At 38.9% G+C, this 15000-nt stretch overlaps 1 protein-coding gene across 1 annotated transcript in view; it reads left to right on the top strand.

Moving 5' to 3' along the window:
- The first annotated feature begins 1414 nt into the window (after positions 1 to 1414).
- Positions 1415 to 15000, top strand: part of LOC144966130 (uncharacterized) — a 23371-nt gene continuing 9785 nt past the window's right edge. The window contains exons 1-3 of the mRNA XM_078902239.1: positions 1415 to 1687; positions 2931 to 4132; positions 12925 to 13149. Of these exons, the coding sequence (XP_078758365.1) occupies positions 1538 to 1687; positions 2931 to 4132; positions 12925 to 13149 (1577 nt within the window). The 5' untranslated portion in view covers positions 1415 to 1537. The remainder of the gene's footprint in view (positions 1688 to 2930; positions 4133 to 12924; positions 13150 to 15000) is intronic.

Raw genomic sequence — 15000 nt, 5'->3', positions numbered from 1 at the left:
AAAGAAAACAAATCGTGAGTTGTATTCAATAGTTCAACCAATGAAATAACTTGTTTCCATGAGCACTACTAACGACAACTCACTAAGCGGTGCAAAAACCAAATAATGACGTCAAACTGCCAGTCATTTGGGATTTCAGTATCAGGCTATAGATAGTATGCAGATGACGTCACTCAGGCCTTTGTTATTGTTTTTGCCATCCGCGTTTGTGAGTTGTTCTCACTAAACTGTATTAACCAGACTATAAAAGTTCATGGTTACACAGAGTTTGTGTGTTGGTCCGTTATACTTCCGGATGGCAATGTTGTGAACTCCTTGGCCAAGCGCATTCTATCTATAACTTAGTATGCAGATGACGCCACTCAGGCCTTTGTTATTGTTTTTGCCATCCGCGTTTGTGAGTTGTTCTCACTAAACTGTATTAACCAGACTATAAAAGTTCATGGTTACACAGAGTTTGTGTGTTGGTCCGTTATACTTCCGGATGGCAATGTTGTGAACTCCTTGGCCAAGCGCATTCTATCTATAACTTAACGATGGCTACGTGTTGAGACTATAGATAGTATGCACTTGGCTAAGAAGTTCACAACATTGCCATCCGGAAGTATAACGGGCCAACACACAAAACTATGTGTAACCATGAACTTTTATAGTCTAGTTAATACAGTTTAGTGAGAATCACTCACAAACGCGGATGGCAAAATACAATTACAAAGGCTTGAATGACGTCATCTTCGTTTTATCTACAGAGAGAACTAAGATGACATCACTCAGGCCTTTGTTATTGTTTGTTTATTTTTTTTGCCATCCATGTTTGTGATTAATTCTCACTAAACTCTAAAAAACCGGACTATAAACGTTTAACGTTTTACACAAAGCTTTGTGTGTTGGTCCGTTATACCTCCGGATGGCAAAGTTGTGAGTTTCTTAGCCAAGCGCATTCTATCTATAGATAGAACGAAGATTACGTCACTCGGGTCTTTGTTATTGTTATTTGCCATCCGCGTTTATGAGTAATTCTCACTAAACTGTTTGAACCAGACTATAAAAGTTCATGGTTACACATAGTTTTGTGTGTTGGTCCGTTATACCTCCGGATGGCAAAGTTGTGAGCTTCTTAGCCAAGCGCATACTATATATACTGTAACCAGGGGATCACTATATCATTATGCATTGGCAGGTGACGAACCACTGTCATTGCCTCTCCATGATTCATTGGGAGAAAAATACATGTAAAAATCTAGTCTCAAACCCCCTACCTACACCTCCAAATCCCCCCCCCCCCTCGCCCTCTCTACCCTTTCGGTTCTCATCCTTCTACCTTTCCAATCTAAAAAAAAATAAATCAAAACCAAAAAAAAAAACCCCAAAAAACTAAACATTTTTATTGCGTGATATTTTTCGTCTTTCGCCGGTCATAACTCGCCCCAAACTATAAAAAAAAAAAAAAACCCGTCCCATCAACCCCTAGTCAGTGACAGAGTACTACTGGATAAACGGCCGCCTATAAAAAGGGGGGACGATTATAACTCCTTGAATGCCTAATGCTTTGTTTTATACCCAAGGCCACGGTGTGGACAAAGGCCTGCAAAACAAGTGTATTACGTCCGTCCGTCCAAGACGAAAACGAAATCACACTGGAGTTGTAATTTGTAATTGGTTTTCCACACTTTTTGGATTAAAAATGGTGAGAAACAGGATTTTTCTTGGTACTAGTACTAGATACCGCAAGCAAACTCGGGGACCCAAATAATTTTGGGGGTTTGGGAGGGGGGAAACTTTTTGTCGGGGACCCAAATAATTTTGGGTTTGCGGTAGTGCCTTTTACTTAAATGTTTCAATTGTTTGTACATCTGTATTGAGGTCTTTGAGTTGTGCGCATTTTTTTTAACGGTAAAACCTTGCTCATTGCGCTTTAAAAATGTTTCATTCAATCCACTCGAATCTAGCAGACCATATGGAGATAAAATTTCATTTCATTGTGTAAGAGTCTTTTTGTGTTTAAAACTGTATATCTACTGGAATTCCACGAGGAAGGTACAAGGGTACACTGCTATAAGGCAAGCCAGTTTTCATCTCCGTCATCATCATCATCATCATCATCATCATCATCATCATCATCATCATCATCATCACCATCATCATCATCATCACCACCACCACCATCATCATCATCATCATCATAATCATCATCAACCTCTCCTCCTCCTCCTCCTCCTCCTCCTCATCATCATCATCATCATCATCATCATCTTCATCATCTTCATCATTACTTTTATTATTACAACTGCTATCATCTTTATCATCGTTTCATTTCGATTAGGATTTACTGTCATTTTTTAAATATTGAGTACGATTCACAATACATACATCTTCTCCTTGTGGAATTTGTCTCTATTTTCCGATCATTTTCCAGATTTCCCCATAACCCATCTAAAATACAATTATATTTTTGAAAACTCGAACTCAAACGTACTAATAGGAGATACATAATTTTGTTCAGCAAAATAAGATGTACAACACAGCACTTAATTCTCTAGTGCGACTATGTGGTCTTGTGGTATGGCACTCGCTTTCGGATCGGAAGGTCCTGGGTTCGAGCCTCACTCGGTTCATAGAATCCAGCGAGTATTGTACCGTTTTAATAAGATAAGATAAGATTAACTTTATTTATCAACTTCTGGAAATTTATATTGGGCATTGCCATAGACTAAGGAATTTCTGAAAATAATTAAGCAAATAAATAATAAAAAGGAAATACAATGACATAGAAATAAACCAACAAAAAGCTTAACAAACAAACAATATATATATATTGGATCACAAATTATTTTGCAATACTTATAATAATTTATCTACTTGTTTCTCTTGTTTTTCTCTACGTTCCTAATATTCACCAATTCATATTTCTTTTCTATTTAAACCCAAAGCCCAGCATAAGAATCATGTCCTATGGCCATCTCAAAGAACTCAGTCTTCTCGTCCTTATCCTTCATGTTTTGATCGTAAACGGAGTGACTGCCCGTGATAGCGATAATAAACTCAACAACCTCAGTCCCGAAGAAGCCCTAGCATCAAGACGAGCTCCGCCCAGAATAAATACGTACGACCCCAATCCCGCCATCCAATCAAAACGGTCTGGTAGTCCAATCAACAGAAACGGATACAATCCATCTGGGCGCGTCGATTCTGTTCCTGGCTTGAATATCAACATCCCTGAACCCCGATACGACAATGGTCCACCCATTCCAAGACCTAGGCCAGCCCCGAAAAAGCCACAGACCCCGCCAAAACCAGTACAATTACCAAGCGCCCCCCGGATTCCAAAGCCGTATATCGGTAAAGGGTATTTAGATGCCGGTGATCAGGTTGGGCCACCCCAACAACGTGGTCGTCCCGACAAGATTGACGGCTTGAAGAACCCCGACAAACTCCTGCCTCCTTCCATCGAAGGTACGAAGATTGACAGAATCGGACAAAGAAGATCACAGCCCTCTTTTCAAGCACCGCCTCCACCAAGAAATCCTTATTCCAACACACCAAGAGAATTCAGGTCGGGAAGAGACTACAACAATGCCCAGAAACCCCCCAGTTATGTCAATGAACCGATAGATTCCCCATTTAGCAATACAAAGGCCAATATCCCGTTTGACAACCCACCAAGAAATCCTACTTTCAATAATGCACGGAATAATCCCCCTTTCAAAATTCCTCAGAGAAATCCTCTATACAATAACAATGCACCGAAACCACGTGACCTCCCCGACTACACACAACGTTACGACGAGCCGCATAGACACGCACACCCAAGGCATTCTAACTCCTCATTCGACAATCCAAGAAACATTGACTTTGCCCCCTTCGACAGAAAATCTGATCCAAAACCATCGAGTAATTCCCCAAACTCCATCCCTGCCTTACCCGACCCCTTCCAATTCTCCCCCGACATTTTGAAGGGAGATAGAAGTTTCCCCTTCCCATCATCCAATTCGTTCAGTTCCAGACCCTCAAGGCCACGCCCCGGCCGTAACTATGGGCCATCCAATCTCTTCCGAGAGTTCCCAAATCCCTTGGATTCATATGGCTCGACCACACAGGCAAAGACTCCGACGAATAACGTTCCACAGCAAAGGTAATTAATATGCCGTGTTCAATGTATGTGTTGTTTGATACAAGCGAGGGTTCACAACGTAAAATGCGTACCCTTGTGAAGAATATAGGTAGTTAGAGTCTGGTTTCTCGGAGTTTTGCGCTGGATATATAAGTTTTCAGCATTATCATTATCATTAAAATTGTCCCAACTATCGGGAGCCTCTGTAGTGTAATGGTAGCACGTCTGATCGCTTATCAAAAGGTCTGAGGTTCGATCCCTAGTCGAGGTAGACTGATTTTTTGGGATGTTTTTTTTTCCTCTTGTATTTTTCTTTTCTTGCTTTGTCTGGCACTTTTCATACACGCTTGTTCAGTTCTTTACCTTACACCCGTGCCAGCTCCTTAATTTCTTAATATGTCTTAACATTCCCTTGTTATTCGTCGATCCGTATGCATTTTTAGAAATATGACATTATAAAAAATTCATTTGACACACTTCAAAAACAAACCGGTTTCAATCCAAGTACACCTTGTTTTCATCTGACATCTTGGTCCACCCAGACGTGTTCACCCAGCAGTGACTGGATAGCTAGGTCTGTAAAATCAGTCGGACAGTACTTTGCATCCATTAATAGAATAAAATATTACTTCTCGTTTCATGCTACAGAAACCGGGGAAATCTCCAAATCAATGAGCCTCTGGCGGCTATGAACGATTAGAAACAATTACAGTTTTTATGAAATCAATAGACCAGTAACCCGAATCGTCTTTTACAGGGTCATGTCTTTATTTAACGGTTGCTTCATAAATTTACACCTTAAACTTTATAGATAACTTATATAAACGCCTTGTTTGACAGGACGATAAGGATATGCATCTTGTTCTTGGAAGACAATGTGGTCTAGTGGTATGACACTCGCTTTCGGATCGGAAGGTCCTGGTTTCGAGCCTCGCGCTCGGCGCATAGTTGAGTCTTGGAAAAGGCCCTTTACTCACATTCTTTCACCGTACTCAGGTGTAAAATGAGTACCTGGCCGTTAACAGCGTTGTCTTTGTCCGAAAAATTGTAATATCGCCTAACAGGTGGCATGTACCGTCCTACATGTTTAATGTTGCTGTTGACCAGGGATCCCTTGTAAAGCGATTTGAGCACATAATTTAATGGATATTGCACTATGTATAAAAAAGCTCATTCCAGGTTAACCACAATTTCTTCTTATTTTCTTTTTTAAATCTTGGGCAAAATCATGAACATTTTCCAAATCTTTTTCACGTGAACGATATGGTCGATTCCTGTGGTAACCTTGAAAATGTTCCATGACCATCTAATGATTCGGTTAATGTCAAAGTAACACGCGTTTACGGAAACATTAAAAAAAAATTCATTCATTCATTTCGCTTAATCGAACATCTGTTAATCACAAAATCAATCAATATCTATATAATCAGTTCGCTTCGCATAATTACACAATTTCCCTGCTTATTCGAATACCTTCTCCGCTTAATCGCACATTATATCCGCTGTATTCTTTAAAACCACCAGGCATTAATCTAAGAAAGGAATGGGTTTTAATCGACGTATACACATAAGCAGGTCTGACATCCGAATCCACTTATGAGCCTAGTTTAACATTGTTGTAATGGACAATATTATTTTGCGTCATTTTTTTTTTAGATTTCCATGACAACAATGGTCCCAAAAGGAATTGGGTTATCAGACCTCCAAATATGTGCATATCGGGTTTGATGTTATGACTTGACAACAATCAGGCGTTTATCCTACAAATCTTCTGAAAACGTTTTCTTTTCACTCGGGTTGAATCAGTATAGGTAAATGTTTGTATAGATAGAATGCGCTTGGCCAAGAAGTTCACAACATTGCCATCCGGAAGTATAACGGACCAACACACAAACTCTGTGTAATCATGAACTTTTATAGTCTGGTTAATACAGTTTAGTGAGAACAACTCACAAACGCGGATGGCAAAAACAATAACAAAGGCCTGAGTGACGTCATCTTCGAACTATCTATAGCAAACAGTGCGTAGATTAAAGACTTGCAAAAGATATTTCTTGTGACACAGTCAACCTTTGTTTTGTTCGGCTATTTGGTCTAGTGGTATGACACTCGTTTTCGGATCGGAGGGTCCTGGGTTGGAGCCTCGCTCGGCGCATAGTTGAGTCCTTGGAAAAGGCTCTTTACTCACATTCTCTCACCGTACGCAGGTGTAAAATGAGTACATGGCCTCTAAACAGATTTGTCTCTGTAAGAAAAAATTGTAATATCGCCTAACAGGCGTCCTGTCTCGTTCTACATATTACGTGTTGCTGTTGGTCAGGAGCCTCTTGTAAAGCGCTTTGAGCACATTCAGTGGATATCGAATTAAGCACTTAAGGAGCAGGCACCGGTGTAAGATAAAGAACTGAACAAGTGTGTATGAAAGGTGCCAGACATAGCAAGAAAGAAAAATAGAAGAAAAAAAGATATCCCAAAAAAATCAGTCGACCTCGAGTGGGGATCGAACCTCAGACCTTCTGATTAATTATACAAACTTGTTCAGATCTTTATCCAGTTAACAGCTGTACTTTTGAAGGGCTCGTATTTAAAATTTGGCCAGACAAAAACTCGTCCTTCACATATTGATCGATTCAAATGACCCTGATCTTGGCCAAAAACTCTAGAACCTGGGACTTCGTTCGATATTTGGCGGCTATGTGGTCTAGTGGTATGACACTCGCTTTCGGATCGGAAGGTCATGGGTTCGAGTCTCGCGCTCGGCGCATCGTTGAGTCCTTGGGAAAGGCTCTTTACTCACATTCTCTCACCGTACTCAGGTGTAAAATGAGTACCTGGCCGTTAACAGCGTTGTCTTTCTCCGAAAAATGGTAATATCGCCTAACAGGCGTCATGTCCCGTCCTACATGTTAAATGTTGCTGTTGACCAGGGACCCCTTGTAAAGCGCTTTGAGCACATTTAGATGATATTGCGATATATAAAGCTCAATTAAAAATTGGAGGGCGGGTTTTCTGGTCAATTTATTAACTACTTGTCTTTCCAGAGTACGACAGTTAAATGGTTAATTAAAAGAAAATTAGAATATTCGATACGTCTCGGTTGATTTAATGCATATTTGTAGGCACGTATGTTATGTTCCTGGGCCGACGTTCACTTATTTGCAGGTCTAATAACCCAGTTCTTAATGGGCCCATTGTTGTCATGGGAATCTGAAAAAATGACGCAAAATATTGTCCATTACAACGATGTTAAACTAGGCCCATAAGTTGGTTCGGATGTCAGACCTGCACACACACACACACACACACACACACACACACACATATATATATATATATATATATATATATATATATATATATATATATATACATATATATATATATATATATATATATATAATATATATATATATATATATATATATATATATATAATGTAAATTTTCACTCACATTTTTTTGGCCGAGACGACTCGTTTCTGTGTTTTTTACACTTCTTCAGTCGGCGTAATATACATATATATATAGTATGTGCTTGGCTAAGAAGCTCATAACATTGCCATCCGGAAGTATAACGGACCAACACACAAAACTGTGTGAATCTATGAACGTTTATAGTCGGGTTAATACAGTTCAGTGAGCATTACTCATGAACGCGGATGGCAAAAAACAATAACAAAGACCAGAGTGACGTCATCTTCGAACTATAGATAGTATGCGCTTGGCTAAGAAGCTCATAACATTGCCATCCGGAAGTATAACGGACCAACACACAAAACTGTGTGAATCTATGAACGTTTATAGTCGGGTTAATACAGTTCAGTGAGCATTACTCATGAACGCGGATGGCAAAAAACAATAACAAAGACCAGAGTGACGTCATCTTCGAACTATAGATAGTATGCGCTTGGCTAAGAAGCTCATAACATTGCCATCCGGAAGTATAACGGACCAACACACAAAACTGTGTGTATTCATGAACGTTTATAGTCAGGTTAATACAGTTCAGTGAGCATTACTCATGAACGCGGATGGCAAAAAACAATAACAAAGACCAGAATGACGTCATCTTTGAACTATAGATAGTATGCGCTTGGCTAAGAAGCTCATAACATTGCCATCCGGAAGTATAACGGACCAACACATAAAACTGTGTGTATCCATGAACGTTTATAGTCAGGTTAATACAGTTCAGTGAGCATTACTTATGAACGCGGATGGCAAAAAAACAATAACAAAGACCAGAGTGACGTCATCTTCGAACTATAGATAGTATGCAGATGACGTCACTCAGGCCTTTGTTATTGTTTTTGCCATCCGCGTTTGTGAGTTGTTCTCACTAAACTGTATTAACCAGACTATAAAAGTTCATGGTTACACAGAGTTTGTGTGTTGGTCCGTTATACTTCCAGATGGCAATGTTGTGAACTCCTTGGCGAAGCGCATTCTATCTATAGATAGTGTGCGCTTGGCTAAGAAGCTCATAACATTGCCATCCGGAAGTATAGCGGACCAACACACAAAACTGTGTGAATCCATGAACGTTTATAGTCAGGTTAATACAGTTCAGTGAGCATTACTCATGAACGCGGATGGCAAAAAACAATAACAAAGACCAGAGTGACGTCATCTTCGAACTCTCTATCTATATATGTATATACACACACACACATACACACACACACACACACATCGTCCTAAGGTCATTATTAGCCACTTTTTATTCTTGTCGTTGTCTCAAACCTTAACATGCTTCCTTTAGATTGTAAAGAGTTGAGTTGTCTCTCATCAATATTATTATAGTTAGTTTCGTGCAAAAATCTCCAGGAGATTGAGAAGCCGCCATGTTTAATATTCATGTTTAATCCCATAAAACGTTTTAATTCCGTTTCCCAATGCGACAGACACCACGAAGACGAATGCAATGGCTGCCGCCTTTCGTTGTCAAGTTCGGTAACAAGGGCAGACAACTGCCCGAATTGTTACCATACTTATGAATAAAAGCAACGAAACGAAACTCTAAAAGTTTTTTATTTATTTTATTTTTTTTTTCATCGCAAAACGCAAACTTGTCTTCAATCGCTATCTCTAATATTATTATTATTCATTTAACATTTATAATGACATTTTCACTTTTTAAATTTATTGTTCATGGTTTAAAGCGTATTCAACTGCTGTTCCCACGGCTATGGTTGTCGTAATTTAAAAAAAGTGTTAATATCCCGTTGTTTATTTAAAAAAAAATATTTCAATAATGACATGCAAATTACGTAAAAATCTTGTTTTGTTGTGTGAAATCATGGTTTCATGTAGTGCCAAAAATAGCTTATTTGTCGTACAATTACAAAACACCCTTTTTCATTTTGGCAGAAAAATGCCAAGCCATATTTATGTCGATGTATTATTTAGATGAGCCTTGCGTCTCAAAAAGTTCTCAAAAACCCGAGGTGATCGTATTTTCAGGCCTGACAACCGAACATCATATTGATTGTTGTAAAAGACAATAATTTGTGTTGGATTGAGAGTTGTATATTATTTCAATGACAACAACGATCCAGAACAATTTGGATTACCAGGCCTTCTTATAAGCACACATTGCAAAAAATCTCATACTTATTCCGGGATAAACGTGCGGCTATGTGGTTTTGTGGTATGACACTCGCTTTCGGATCGGAAGGGTCCTTGTTTCGAGCCTCACTCGGCGCATAGTTGAGTCCTTGGAAAAGGCTCTTTACTCCCATCCTCTCACCGTACTCACGTTTAGTGGATATTGAATTATATAATCAAGCTCAAAGCTCAATTTTGAAAGTATTGTTTAACACTATCAGAAACCAACCGGCGTAGATTCCGATACTATGGGGCTTAAAGTGTTTTATGACTACTTACGTCATGTTAGCTATTTCAATTTTAATGTATTTTTAGCATTTTGCAAGTGAACAAAAATTGAAGACGACAACATAGCGGGAAAGAGAGAACAGAGATTTTGAAAAAGAAAACAAGAGGTAGAAAAGAGAGAGAAAGAAAGAAAGAAAGAAAAAAAAAGAGAGAGAGAGAAAAGGAAAGATATATATATATATATATATATATATATATATATGTGTGTGTGTGTGTGTGTGTGTGTGTGTATGTGTGTGTGTGAGTGTGTGTGTGAGTTATATTCTGATTGTAAGTGTATACCGTCTTCCTCTTTAGTTTTTATTTTGTTGTACCATTTGATTTAATTTAGATAAATTGCCATTGCTTTGCTTACATGTCCTTTTTGTGTGTCTAAATGTGTTGTCTAGATTTTGTACCAATTGGTATTGGAGTGAATATAACAGATTTTGTTCCAATTTGTGTTGGAATGAATGTAACAAATTTTGTTTCGCCAGTAAAATGTGAGGACGAATTTTATCTTATTCTGTATATCTGTCTTTGATCTCTCATATTCTCAATTTGACAAAGGGTTGATATTCATAATTTAATAAAGGGTTGATATTCAAAATTTAATAAAGGGTTGATATTCACAATTTAATAAAGAGTTGATATTCAAAATTTAATAAAGGGTGGATATTCAAAATTTAATAAAGGGTTGATATTCACAATTTAATAAAGGGTTGATATTCAAAATTTAATAAAGGGTGGATATTCAAAATTTGACAAAAGGTTGATCTTCACAATTTAATAAAGGGTTGATATTCAAAATTTAATAAAGGGTTGATATTCACAATTTGACAAAGGGTTGATATTCACAATTTAATAAAGGGTTGATATTCACAAGTTGACAAAAGATTGATATTCACAATTTAGCAGAGAGAGAGAGAGAGAGAGAGAGAGAGAGAGAGAGAGAGAGAGAGAGAGAGAGAGAGAGAGAGAGAGAGAGAGAGAGAGAGCGAAATTAAGAAAGAAAGTGAGAGATATAGATAGATAGATAGATAGATAGATAGATAGAGAGAGATAGATAGATAGAGAGAGAGAGAGAGAGAGAGAGAGAGAGAATGTGTGAGAGAGAAGGTGATAGTATAACGTGATAATAGTCATTATCACGGTCTGGAAACGTGATAAAAACGGTGATATAATGGGGTGGCCATTAGTCTTTGGTGTTCAAGTGTTTGCATATACAATTACAATCATTGTATATTGACATGGTTAGACGGAAAACTGGGTAAGATGGTGGTGGTGATGGTGGTGATGATGATGATGATGATGATGATGATGATGATGATGATAATAATGATGATGATGATGATGATGATGATGATGATGATGATGATGATGATGGTGATGATGATGATGATGATGATGATGATTATGATGATGATGATGAATTAGATGATGATGATGATGATGATGATGATAATGATGATGATGATGATGATGATGATGATGATGATGATGATGATGATGATGTTGATGATCCTGATGATGATGATGATGATGATGATGATGATGATGATGATGATAATGATGATGATGATGATGATGATGATGATGATGATGATGATGATGATGATATGATGATGATGATGATGATAGATGATGATGAGATGATGATGATGATGAATGATGATAATGATGATGATGATAATAATGATGATAAGGATGATGATAATGATGATGATGAAGATGATGATGATGATGATGCTGATGATGATGATGATGATGATGCTGATGATGATGACCTTAACGGGTTTGTTGACAACGAATGAGAACGGCATGTGTCATGCCGGCTTGCCATTGACAATCATCAATTGGATTCAGTAGTCTGATGTCACGTCGCTAAGCAAGGGCGGCCATCGTGGTTCTAAACAAAGAAAATCGGTACTTTTTATTCTTCATGCTGGCTAGAATTGTTCATATGTCTTGTGATCAGAATGTGTAAAAGTCAAAACATGATCAGATTTATAGCGTTTTGTTTTTCCCTCCGGATACGCTTTTATGCTTGTCAGAGAAATATTTCATAAGGGCGTCCGCCATTTTGTTCCGATAGTTTAGAGTCAGTTACTAAGTTACCATGCGTCATTACGAGGGAAGTGACGTTACGACTGTTGAAGCGTATTGTGACCCATTTACGCTAAACTGGTCCTATGTCCTCACGAATAACTAGTCTTTCAGAGGCATTGAGCCGAAGTTTACCCCGGTTTCTATAGCGTGAAACGAACAATAGTAATTGCCTACTACTCTCCCTATGGATATAGGATGCTATTCTATCGCAACGTACTTTTCGTCATATCTAACAGACCCAGCTACCCAATCACTCCTGGGCGGACAGGGGATCAGAAAAAACATATCTCGACTTAATCCGGGATCGAGCTCGGTCCCTTTGCGAGTGAAACGAGTGCCCTACCAAATGGGTTATCGAGACACCCCCCCCCCCCCATTAGGAGCAAGATAAAATTAAGTTTTAAGTCAAAACAGATAAGAACTAATATAAAGAACTGAACAAGTGTGTGTAAAAGGTGCCAGACAAAGCAAGAAAGGGAGATACTTGTAAAAATCCATCCCAAAAAATCAGTCGACCTCGACTGGGAATGGAACCTCAGACCTTCTGATTACCGGTCAGACGTGCTACCATTAATACCATTAAAGCTTTTGTCCGCTTCATGCTATTGAACCCGGGATAAACACCGGCTCCATGGGCCTAATGCCTCTGAAGGGGAAAAAAATATTAATAAATAACAATTAATCTCCTCAACAATAATCTCATTATAACATCCCCACCTATTTCATAATATGTACTCCAACCCCCTCCACCCCCTCTCTTCCTCCTCCCCTCCCCACTCCCCCCCCCCCGCCCCCCACACACATTTTTCTCTTCCCTTCCTTATCCGCCAGGGTTCCAGTGGTCCAGGTCGCCCCCAGCTTCAGAGACAACCGAGCCATCTCGGCGGACCCCAGGTACCACCAGGACCCAAGAGGAGGTGGCCTCGCCAGCAGGGGTCTGGCACCCGTCTATGGCACTGACGCAGGCGCCTATGGGGACAGGGGAGGACAGTGTTTCCAGTACAGCTTCCCTGCCGAGGCGTACAGACTATCAGATCTGGCCAAAAGCTATCCAGTGTAAGTCAAACTTTTTTTTTCTTCTTAATGCCATATATTCTGAAAAAAAAAACCTCATATTTTTATTTTGGCCATAAAAATTATTCCAACTCTCCTGTGCTGCTATGAAGTCTTGTGGTATGGCACTCGCTTTCGGATCAGAAGGTCCTGGGTTCGAGCCTATAGATATGAGGCTCGAACCCAGGACCTTCTGATCCGAAAGCGAGTGCCAAAGACCCCGATGATTTCTAAAAGTCTCAAACAATAACTTACTTACTTAGTGAGGCTATTCACTCCGGCTGCAGCATAGGCCATCCACGAATCCCTTCCATCTTGTCCAGCTCTCTGCCATCTTCTCAGCTTCTCTCCATGTTAAACCTTCAGTTTTTAGGTCCTCCATCAACGCCCTTCTCCAGCTATTCATAGGCCGCCATCTCTTCCTCGTTCCTTGCGGGTTCCATTATGTAAGAGCCTGCCTGGTAATGTTATCTATCCAGTGTAAGTCAAACAATATTTTTCTTCCTACTGTCGTACTCTGAAAAAACTCATAATATTTTTATTTTGGCCATGAAGATTATTTCAACTATCATGTGATTAAAATAGCCTCAAACTTCTCTAAAAGTCTCAAACATAACTTATTTTTCTTCCTAAAAAAAGAAAAAAAAAGAAAATTCCCTTTATTCACCCCCGTGGGTAAATTTGTCTTTAGGGTCTATTCCAAGGGAAGAATTGAATAATCGAGGCGTCAGCAAAATGTCATAAATATACATAATTAATAATTATGCCCTATACACCACGACATCATAAGCTATCGTTGTCTAGGCATTCCACGAAGGAATATAGATAACTCATCAAACAAGATGTCTGATGTCAACAGGAATCACCCATGTTGTCCAAGTGTGCAATTTGGGTGTTAATAATCTCAGCGAAATGTCATACTTTGAGAAAACTCATATTTGTATTTTGGCTATAAAAAGTTATTTCAACTATCATCATCATCATCATTGCCTTTTTCACCCTGGGTCAGGGTATAGGCCACAGACAAACAGTTTCCATCCTTCTCTATCCTGAGCTAACTTTTTAATCTCATTCCAGGTCTTACCACTTCTCTGTATATCAGCTGCTTTAATTCTTCTCCATGTTCCTCGTGGCCTTCGCCTTGATCTTCTGCCCTGAGAGTTCCAGTCCATTTTTGAAATTTTTGTGACTGCCCTCTTTGAGTGATATCAGGGCATTAACTATAAACTTTCCCTTTATAAATAGAAACTACAACCATCACTCTTTAATGGTTTTTATTTTTATTTTGTTCGATGTTATTTCTGTAGAGGGGGAATTTAGATGCCTAACATCACTCAAGGGGAGTCACGAAATTTTAAAAAACTGCACATCTGTGGTTTTTCCCATGCACTCTAATTTGTATTTTGGCCATAAAAAATTATTTCAAGTATTATAATGTGATTTAAAATGGCCCCGGACTTGTCTAAAAGTCTCAAACAGAAGATTCCAAGGAATTCCCAGGGTTGGACTACGAATGGCCCCGGACTTGTCTAAAAATCTCAAACAGAAGATTCCAAGGAATTCCCAGGGTTGGACTACGACAATCTTACAGTCAATCATCCTATTCAATCGCTGTTTGAAACATTGAACATTTATAGTAAAATAGAGGGAGTAAAAATTACTCTAATAAAAGATACAACACAAAGTATACGACGTTTCGGCCTTTGGCCTTCTTTAAGTACACAAGAAAAGGAAATATATGTTCTATTACATTTGCATTATGGTTAAAACATTATAGGTTAAAAAATGTGTGTGTGTGTGTGTGTGTGTTTGTGTGTGTGCAAGTGAAGGAGAGAGAGGGAGGGAGGGAGAGAG

Source organism: Berghia stephanieae, chromosome 2, assembly GCF_034508935.2.
Source record: "Berghia stephanieae isolate SIO BIC M18660-M18661 chromosome 2, UCSD_Bste_1.3, whole genome shotgun sequence".
In the NCBI taxonomy this organism is placed as follows: domain Eukaryota; kingdom Metazoa; phylum Mollusca; class Gastropoda; order Nudibranchia; family Aeolidiidae; genus Berghia; species Berghia stephanieae.
This window is presented reverse-complemented; position numbering and strand designations above follow the sequence as displayed.